Source organism: Symphodus melops (genome assembly GCF_947650265.1).
Source record: "Symphodus melops genome assembly, chromosome: 16".
NCBI lineage: Eukaryota > Metazoa > Chordata > Actinopteri > Labriformes > Labridae > Symphodus > Symphodus melops.
The window spans coordinates 1,815,023-1,825,022 of NC_136706.1; the positions used below are offsets into that span (position 1 = coordinate 1,815,023).

Consider the following 10,000-nt stretch of genomic DNA (forward strand, 5'->3'; position numbering starts at 1 on the left):
TTTTTTTTTTAGTTCATTTATTCTGCTCCAAACTTTGACTAAATATGATGGATTGAAAAATGTCAAAATTGGGGTCACAAGTTCTTCATGAAGGAGTTGATGCTGGGTCCCGAGGCGAGACCAGTTATCACTAATCTTAGAGACAGAAAATACACAGAAGTCTCATTTGATCTCACTTTTCTCTCTGCCCTCCTCCTGGCTTGGATTCGACAGAGTCTCCATCCTCTGATGTGTTTTTCTGACTCTGTGTGGCGTCTACAGGTGGAGGCTTGAACCTTGCGGAGAATGTGACGGAGGAGGTGCAGAGCCTGAGGAACAGAGTGGAGCTCCTGGAAAAGGTACAGCTGTTCATATAAAAAAAAAACCCCACCTACCCTGATACCTCCCATGCAGCCTCTCTCACCAGGAACACCTCTGATCCATGTATGATGTTATGAAGTAAAATCTGGGTTTAATCCATAAAGCAAAGATTTTAAAGGGTTTTATTAGAATCCTGTTCTTGGTAGTAAAAAAAGCACAACAGTGAGCTGTTGATGTAATTAAGCTTTAGGTTGATGTTTTTTTATGACGTGGGTACTTGAGCGTATTCATAGGTTCCTTTGACTTCGACGCAGGGTGGGAACTACTGTTGTAGTCAAGACCACACCAACCAAGACCAAGAGATATCTGAGACCAAGAGGGCTCCGAGAACGACACATGACAAAGAAATTTAGGGATCGAGACCGAGTAAAGACCAAAACCAAGGCAGGGCAAGACCAAGACTGGACCAAAACCTTTAAATATCAATGAAAAATCCTCATCAGGCGTGTGTAGCAGGCATGTCACTGACTTGGCTAAAATGACCATAAGGTAATAGAAAGGTGCGAGGAAAATTAACCAGCACATTTTAAGCTAATTAATAGCCAGACGTTAGCTATAAAACATAACAGACTTAACATTAGATATTTTTTTCTTATTAATTATGTCTTTGTATTTTAGCTATGTAGTATATTCATTTCCTAACCAACATAAAATTAAGGAAAAAAGATTAGCGAACATTAATAGCCACTTTCTTTTTAAGCTAACGTTGCTATTAGCTAATTTGACTACTTTGTAGACAGCTAACCTCCCTGTCTTTACACAGCAGGTAATGTTAGTGTTTTGCAAGCATTATGCATTGTTTTGGTTGGTTAAAACTGGGACACGGACTGGTCAAAACCCGGGTGTGTTAGTGCTGGATAGATATTTGTGTGTACTCGGGACACAGAGTCGGGAAAGTCCCAGTCAAATTGGGACGTATGATCACCCTGCCTAAGACCCTCTGTATTTTTAGTTAGCTTGCTCATGAATCCTCAGGATATGGTGAAATGATCAGATTTTCCCTGTAAACGTCTGAGTCCCTAGATAACCATTTCCATCCTAGGGAACTGGTTTCTGTTTCAATATGTGTAATCCTTTTTTGTTCTGGAGCAAATTTTATTTCGATTGTGACCTCCTCTCGTCTTTCTCCCTCTGTGCAGAAGCTACAGTTGGTATTGGCGCCCTTCAACAGCTTCTTCCCGCTGTCCCTGGACGAGGGTTTGTCAGAAAAAACCACCTTACTGTCCCACTCCTTCCAGCAGCTGGACCGCATCGACTCCCTCAGCGAGCAGATCGGCTTTCTGGAGGAGCGACTCGGCACATGTAAGTGACCGCGGGCCGACCTTTCAATGGGTCAGAGTTGGAAACGTAGCTTTTAAGAGGAGGGAAAATTCTATTTTTGTTCAAAGACCACTTAAAGTCTGAGTCCCTGGAATGCACAAATCATTTTCAGACTCATTCTGAAAGATTAGAGACTACGTTAAAGCCAAGATACTCCCATAATGTAATAAAACAAAATGTATTACAGTCAATAATATTAAAGAAAATCCAATAACATAATACAATCTTGTGGCTTGAACCTAATAAATTTATGGAAATTAAACACGGTGAGAAGTTCATTGAAGTCAATCCACATCAGAGTAAAATAAAACATTTGCTCTTAAATTCAATGTTTTAAAAAAGTACATGAGTCTAAATCAGTGTTAGCATGGCTTAGCTTCCAAGCACCCCAGTTACCTACCCAGGTTGGATTACTGAAGGACCACTACGGGCCTCCATCAGAGTTTCCACTGGCTTCGCCCTCCCCAGGCATAGTCCACCATCTAACCCATCCTAATCCAGTGTGCATGCTAACATTAGCTTAAGACGCAAATTTGAGGCTAAATGTGATGTCATCACTTTCAGGTATTTGTGTGGGGTAACTAAAGTTTGAAAAGGTTTGAGGGCAAAAGCTGGAACCAGAAACGTCACCTGCCACCAGATCAGCCAATAAAAACATTCAATTGCAGTTACCGGGTTTCGACCTGCAGGGGGCAGTCGCTATGCATTTTTTAAAAACATATGTAGACGTTAAATACTTTGATATGAAATACTGAGATTTGGAGCTGAATTGAGCAACAACACAGCAACTACTTAACACTTAGGCTGCGCAGCTCGTACATCTGGGTGCTGATGGAGTCGAGTGATATCTGATGGGAAGAGGGGAACCATGGTAGCTTGGGACGATGAGCGGCCGACTTGTATAAGGGCAGTTTTGAGATCGACTCCAGCTCCTCTTATTTAATTTTGTCGCTATGATGGAGCGCCCAGTAATTCAATCATTTCAGCTTCAAAATCTGTAAAACACAACTTTAAAAGCAAAGTTATTGCCAGTGTGACAAATCTCGTTACATCAAATAAAATGTTCAAAATGTGCCTTGGGAAGTAGTGAGCTAGATCTTATTTTACTTTATTACATTATGGTCAAAAGGTCACCAGATCAGGACCAATTATAAAGCCGCTTAAACAACCTTTCATGTGTCAGGATCCAAGTGATCTAAAATCAAAGCAATGTCTCAAGTTATATAACTTAATAAGTTCAGTTATCAGAAATAAAAAATGTGGATAAATGAAAATGAAAGGTGACATATTATCCTCCTTTTCAAGAAGTTCAAATAAGTCTTAGAGTGTCAAGTTTCTTGTTCTAAATCCACTCTGTATTTGATCATGCCTGTAAACAAATAAAAGAACAGGCTGTTTCTGTGTCTGTAGCTTTAAATATGTAAATGAGCTGTCTGACCACGCCCCCTCTCTGGAGGACACATACTAGAGAAACATGGAGAAGTATAATTTGCATAATACAGTATGTGACCTTTAATTGTAAAAACTCCTTCTGCTCTCCCCTGCAGGTTCTTGCCAGGAGAATTAACCACCAAACATGTCCCAGTGACGTTAATAATCCCAACCTGCCAGAGATCGTACACATCAAGACGGACGGATTGCAGAAAAAAAAAAAAAAGTCTCGTATTGCCGTGTTGCAATCATCGCACAAATCATTTGTCGTTTTCTCTTCCCTCCCAAACGACTATTTTACCTTTCTTTGTGGATTAACATCACATTCTTGATTTTGTAACAGTACCTGTGGCAGGGTCGGTTTCCACATGACATCATCCCTGTAACATCTGAATCAGACCCCTCAAACAGTCTCAAATCGTCCACTTTGTTTCTGTTTGTTTTTGCATCAGTGCAGCTGTGTCCTCTGTCCTGAGGCGGACGTAGACATCTGTATTTATCTATTTAAGTTATGATTACAGTTAGGTTCTTTTCTCAGCGCTCCGACAGACATTTGTACCTGGTTTTATAATGTTTTGTAATAAAAGTCTTAATCAAAAACATGTGTGCTGCTTACTACTGTGGAAGAGTTAAGATCTAGAAATATTCAGATTCCTTACGCAGGTAATAGAAGATCTCATGCAAAACTATGGAAGCCCGAAGTGAACATACATTTTACATATTTCGTTTTCCTCTGAAAAATGATTTGGTTGTTTTCTCGATGTCTCGACATCGATATAAACAAACACGTTTAATTAATTTATTGTAGTCTATATGAAGATGGATACATATAATTGAGATGGGAGATTGAGGTGGTGGTCGCCATATTGGAAACAGCCTCTATACGCCCACCCGTCACTCAGATCAACCACGCCCCTTTTTATGAATTACTCTTATTCTAAAATCAAAACCGATGAATCACGGACGTCTATGAATTGTACTTTAAAATATCGGGATAAATGTACTTAAGTTTATTTTGCAGTCCGTGTTGGATTGAAACCAATGAAGGCACTAAAAGAAAAAAAATAATTTTATTCATTCTTTTGCAAGGCATTCATGTTTTCCCAGAATAGATTAAATCAAGACCACGACATCGTCAATATTAACCAGATACTATAATGGTCGTCTCTACCACACGTGTGCATTTACACACACACGCACACACACACACACATACAGTAAGGGACCACACACACACACACAAGGCTCTGCAGGATGTCATCTCTGTTCCTGATCTCCATCTAAAGCTACCACCAGTTACACTTTAATAGCTTTGGTGAAAACCAGAGAAAACGTGAAAGTCTTTTTATGTTCCACCTAAACGCAGCATGAAAAGTGCTTTATTAAGGTTCACAATACTTTTCCAATATTTCACATATTAGATCGTAAACATGTGCTCAAAAGAAACTCAAACCAGCGTAGGTTTGTTGCAGAGCGAACAGGTTCAAACTGATGATATGAAGCTTGCAAACGTTGCTTTACAAAACAACTGAGCAGGAAATCAATGGATGAATTTCTCCAGTAGCAAAATGTAAATCGTGTCGTTCATATTTTTTGGAATAAATCAATTTGGTAGAGTACTTTTTTAACATTCAAAATCACTTTCTGTAAAGGTGATATCAGGTCTTACAGATTCAAAAAAACCCAAATATATTTAAAAAAAAAAAAAAAAGTCCAGCCACGTGTCCACCTGGCGTTTTTTTCAGGGCGAGAAAGCGCTGGCTCTGCGCTCGGGACGAAGAATTAAAGCACTGCACATCCGTCCCCGTTTCTATGACAACAGCCGCTGCATGACCGACACTGCTCCGTTACATTTTTCTCCGTGTTTTACATTTCAGATCGATTGTTTCCTGATCAGACACGGAGTAAAAAAAAAAAAAAAAAAGAGGATGTGGGTTTAAGACATTGCGGCAAAAACTACCAAACATTTGAATTTGAAAAAAACGCCTTTCTGAAAAGTCGAAAGGCGCACTCAGGGCATCTGCACAACAAAGGCAGAGCACCCGGGGGGAAAAAGATGGCGTTCACAAAAACACGCCAGGTGGACACGATACCGTGATTAATTAGTAACATTAGAGGAGTTAATTCCAATTAAGCTTTGAACATAAATTAATATCACAGGTACACAAAGCCAAGAGCTCAGCAGGTTTCACTAGAACTACTGTTGAATAGCAGAATACAGGCTGAGTCTAAATTTAAACATTTAATGGTCAAATAAATACATTTCCTAGTTGTAAATCCCAAAGAAACATCCCACTCGAATACAATAATGTCATCATATGAAACGCATTTTATCGTACACAAATACCCTGAATGCTTCGATACATTCTCAGAAGGGGATTCTTGATGGGCGAAAGCTGCAAAAGAATCAAGTTGGCAAAACAAAGGCGAGTCGTGTGAAATGTAAGACCTGGATAAAAAACCTGTTCAGTCACTTTCTCCCCCGGCGAGAAGCCGCCATCATCAGATCACATTAAAATGAAAATAAAAACACACACACACACACGTCAATTTATCGTTAGCAAAGCAGCCGAACAATCCAAAGTGCAACGACGACAAATCCATCAAACTCCGTTAAGGCCAAAAAATTTCCACAACTTTTTACATAAATCTGATATTCTCCAATCGAACAACGTTACCAACTTTTATAAAAATGAACTTTGAGATGAACTGTAGACTTACCTACGGAAGCCCTAAGCGGACAATATTTGAAACGGTTGCAGGAACATGGCATGAAAATCAATAATCCGAAGATAACTTTACTATATTTTTTTTGGGAGCGATAATCGTGTTTCACTGTTGCTTCCCCGGAGCTGGACGAACCGTAGGAAGCTTTCGGCGAAACGTGTGAAATACAGTAAGTTTCTCTTCAGTGTGCAGCAGGTTGTCGACTTTTACTTGACTCCATGCTCCCATGACGGCGAGTCGCTCACTCGACTCGTTGGTGTCGTTAGCTTGAGATGAGAAGAGCGACGGGTTTATCGCTCAACATCTTTAGAAACAACCTCACTCGTCGTCGAGGGATAGCAACTCTGGAATTCGCCCAGAAACAAAGACACAGAGTAAAATAAAAAAAGACATGTCCTCTTAGGGCTTCCATTGAACTGATCAGGACTGTTAATTAGCAAAATAAGTAGAAGAATTAAAATCATACCAAGTCAAATCAATATGCTTTTTTACAATTTATCACCACTTCTTCATCCGCTCTTTGTTTTAGCATCTCCCTCGACCACACGGACACTTAATGAGTAAACAGGTTTATAATGACATAATTAAGAGCCGTCATTGGACATTTCCCCCCCAACACGTGACGTCATGGCACCGCAGGTAGCTTGCACTTTGGAGCAGAAAAAATACAGTTTAACATTGCACAATATGAAATCACCCTTTTTAAACATTTCTTAAATAGATTTCTCTTCTGAGTTCAGACTGAGGAGAAAAAAAAAAAAAAAAAAAAATCCTTTCTGAGAGGAAAAAAGAAAAAAAAAGGATTACCCGATTTAGAAATAAATAAAACGGTAAAAGAGGAAACAGCGAGACAGCGGACACTTGCTGCTGGAAGCTGCACGCAGAGAATGAACAAACGTAGACCAACAATGCACGACATTGAAAACTGGTCCGTCCGCTGTGGTCCAGTAAATCAGTACAGATGGCTGCTATTGTTCAACTATGTGACTCCTACTCGCTGGAATCCTTTGATTTATGTCAGGAGCGTCTTACTTGTTGAGTTTAAAATAAGATTATAGAGTTGGTGTCAAAAGGACAGGACTAAAACAGTCCATGGTCGACCACCGCCGACCTTCACCTCCGTGCCTCCACCACCCACGGAGAGCTCGCTCCTTTTGTCTTTAGGCAAGAGACTGGAATGCAAAATAAAAAGGGGGAAACTAACTTAAAAGGAGAGGAAGGAAAAAAGTACAAGTGAAGGTGTGTCTGTGTTTAAAAAGATAGCTTCAACTAAAGGAAGACGGCGTGAGAGGAAAGCGTGGCGTTTGTGATGAGAATGGAGAAAACGGCAGGTTTTATCCAATAAATGGCTTCAAATTAAAAAAAAAAAAAAAAAAAAAAAAAGTACAAAATGGCAATAAAGGCAGACAAAGTAACAAGCGAAGATGAAGGCCAAAGAAAATAATTAAAAAAGGCATGCATGAAAAACAACACATCCATACTGTTCGGCTCGCCGTCCGTCACTCCGCTCACGTCGTGCGGAGCAGCGCGGCGGCTGGAGCTGCTGCTGCACACTCGGCGAGGGTCGGGACTGTGCTGTCGGGCCTGAGGCGGAACAGACCAGGCGTCAACGAGACAAGGAGAGATTTCATGACAAGAGACCTGTGTCATGTTGTTTTTCCAGGCCAGGTAATGAGACAACCCGAGGCAGGAGAGCGGCGGGGGAGGGGGGAGGGGGAGGAGTTTATGGTAAGTGTTCAGTGCCGCGTCGGCCCGTTGCTCTGGGTTACGGAGTCAGAGATTTTCAAGAAGGCAGAGCGCATCACGTCGAAGGATTTGTCGGAGAGGGATGCGACGTCGTCTGACGTCATCCCCTTCGTGTCGATCTTTGGAAGGATCTTCAATCTGATGACGCCTGAGGAGAGACGCGGCTCAGCGTTAGACGAGCGGCGTGCAGATAAAAGACATCAAACAAGCACAATCCAGCCGAGCTTACCCGAGTTGAACTGCTTCTGTTTCCGTAGGTAGAAGTTGCTGTAGGACGAGAAGACAACCGGGATGACGGGCACCTGAGACACGAGAGAGGAGACGGAAAAATATTTAAAAAGACGTTTGGTAGAGCTTTCAACTTGGAGAAATCTCCTGGAAAAAAAATCCTTTTTTTGTTAACACAAACGGACTCGAGAAATTATCCCGCAGAAAGTCCGAGTGTCCCCTCAGACTGAACCAGAACCTTTAAATAATGTGGAATGATAATATAGTGTGAGCGTCGTGTCGTTGTTTCTTAATTCTGCTCTGGTGACCTCGAGGCTGAGGGTGGAGATATCAGCGGAGGGGAATCCCACTGTGACATCACAAGGAGCGCACATTTCAAACGGAGCATTTCTCAGACTTCTGCACCAACCCAAACAAAACGACTGGAGGGGTTGAGTTCACACGTTGTGGGTCGGATCATGTGTCCCCTTTGACGTCTCCGTCTTTGTCTCTACCGATGAGGAAGACCTTCACGAGCCTCGGAACAAAAACACTGAAGAGGACTAAACAAGAATGAGGGTTGTGTTTTCTTTGATCGTAAATAAAAAGGACGATTTTGCAAAACTGCTCTCGCCGCATTCGTTTTCGTTCCAGCTTTAAAAAACACACAAAATGAGAAGAAATGCTTTATTTAACCAACGTCTCGTGCTCCCCATCACACACACACACACACACACACACACACATCAAACCAGCACATCTCCATCCACTCGTCTGCTGCTAATAGAGGCCGAGTTGCTCTCCCGAGTTGCTCCGCTCCAAGTGGCCCTTCAACAAGACTATCTGAGCCAAACGTGGCTCCCCCTGGGGGCTGTCCCGCTTCCACTCAATCTGGGTACGAATGAGGAGGCTGAGCTAGAACTCGGCTGAAGCAACAACAAAAAAAACACACACACACAGATGAAAATAGTCTGTGATCGCTCAGGATTATGCTCAAGTTGGAAATGGGGAAACGTTTTCTCCAGAACTTTGATGAAGATATTCTGCCAGAAAGCAACACACACCAATCCCAAATTATCATCCACACGTTTTCTTTCTTACTGCCTGGACGCTGCAGGGACACGAAGGAGGAGGAGCAGCAGACTTTTTGTTTTCGTAGCCTCTGAACCAAACCGATATCAATCAAAGCAGCAAGTCACAAGAATTTGGCCCGCACGTAAAAAACCAACATGTTTGCCTGGAGGGTGAACCTCGGTGTGGTTTCTGCTACAGTTTTTTTTTTTTGATCGTATTTAATTCATCCCACCTGTCTGACCCTGGAGTTGGACCTACGAGACATCAGCTCAGACCTCCCTGCACGCACACACAGCCGAGAAACTGGAAATGACGCTGCGTGTGCTCTTCTTCTTATCTTCTAGATTTTAATCTGAGCGAGCGGTTTGAGGGGGAAGTTACATCAAACAAATGTGATGAAACTTCCAGAGAAGCAGGCGACCAAACTGTCACAATGAACGAGCTCAGAGGTATCAGAGCGGTTAGTCTTCCTGCTGAATACCTCTGCATGCCCTCCACATTTTAAACCCCACGTTGTGTTGTGCCATGTCAGGCTGCTAGCGCCCCCTTGTGTCAAGAATCTGCACATAACAAACATGAGCCGCCTCTCTCAGACAAACAGGAGGAGGGTTAGCAGTACAGGACGGGAGCGTGTGATTGGTTCACATGTTTAGTGAAAGCAGAGGAAGAGGAGGACGAGAAGTGCTCACCTGTGCCTGCACTGCCAGGTGGAACGCTCCTTTTTTGAAGGGCAGCAGGTCGCCTCTCTGGTTTCTCGTTCCCTCCGGAAACACCCACAGACGAATCTGTGGAGATCGGAGGACGGGAACAATTTGATCATCACGTCTCATTCCCCAGTTTGTCAAAAAAAAACAAACACTGAATTATGGGACAGACGAGGTGCAGAAACGAGCAGCTTCACCTGGTCGTCCAACATGGTTTTGGCCGCCTCCGCCATGACGCTCTTGGCGTCGCTCGTCTTCTTGCGGTTGATGAAGACGATGCCGCCCAGCCAGCAGACGAGACCCACGGTGCCGGCGTAGACCAGCTCCTTCTTGGCGATCATGGTGCAGCGGTCGGGTAGGATCTCCATCAGACCTGAGGGGAAACAAAAACTCGATTTTAGATCACAATGACGATGACGAGCGTCTGGTCG

General features: G+C 42.6%; 2 protein-coding genes across 4 annotated transcripts in view; one reads left to right on the plus strand and one right to left on the minus strand.

Annotated features, from left to right (window-relative positions):
• Window positions 1-3,739, plus strand: part of egfl7 (EGF-like-domain, multiple 7) — a 10,589-nt gene extending 6,850 nt beyond the window's left edge. For both annotated transcript variants that reach the window (XM_079365078.1, XM_079365079.1), the window contains exons 7-9: window positions 262-338; window positions 1,500-1,662; window positions 3,228-3,739. In XM_079365078.1, coding sequence (XP_079221204.1) covers window positions 262-338; window positions 1,500-1,662; window positions 3,228-3,247 — 260 coding nt within the window. In that variant the 3' untranslated portion in view covers window positions 3,248-3,739. The remainder of the gene's footprint in view (window positions 1-261; window positions 339-1,499; window positions 1,663-3,227) is intronic.
• Window positions 3,740-6,620: 2,881 nt separating this feature from the next.
• agpat2 (1-acylglycerol-3-phosphate O-acyltransferase 2 (lysophosphatidic acid acyltransferase, beta)) overlaps window positions 6,621-10,000 on the minus strand; it is a 13,490-nt gene continuing 10,110 nt past the window's right edge. Inside the window, exons 3-6 of one of the 2 annotated variants that reach the window (XM_079363952.1) lie at window positions 9,767-9,942; window positions 9,555-9,650; window positions 7,814-7,886; window positions 6,621-7,732 (exon numbers count right to left, since the gene is read on the minus strand). In XM_079363952.1, the coding sequence (XP_079220078.1) occupies window positions 7,575-7,732; window positions 7,814-7,886; window positions 9,555-9,650; window positions 9,767-9,942 (503 nt within the window). In that variant the 3' untranslated portion in view covers window positions 6,621-7,574. Of the gene's footprint in view, window positions 7,733-7,813; window positions 7,887-8,509; window positions 8,718-9,554; window positions 9,651-9,766; window positions 9,943-10,000 lie in introns of those variants that run through there. The other variant, XM_079363953.1, reaches the window with a different exon arrangement.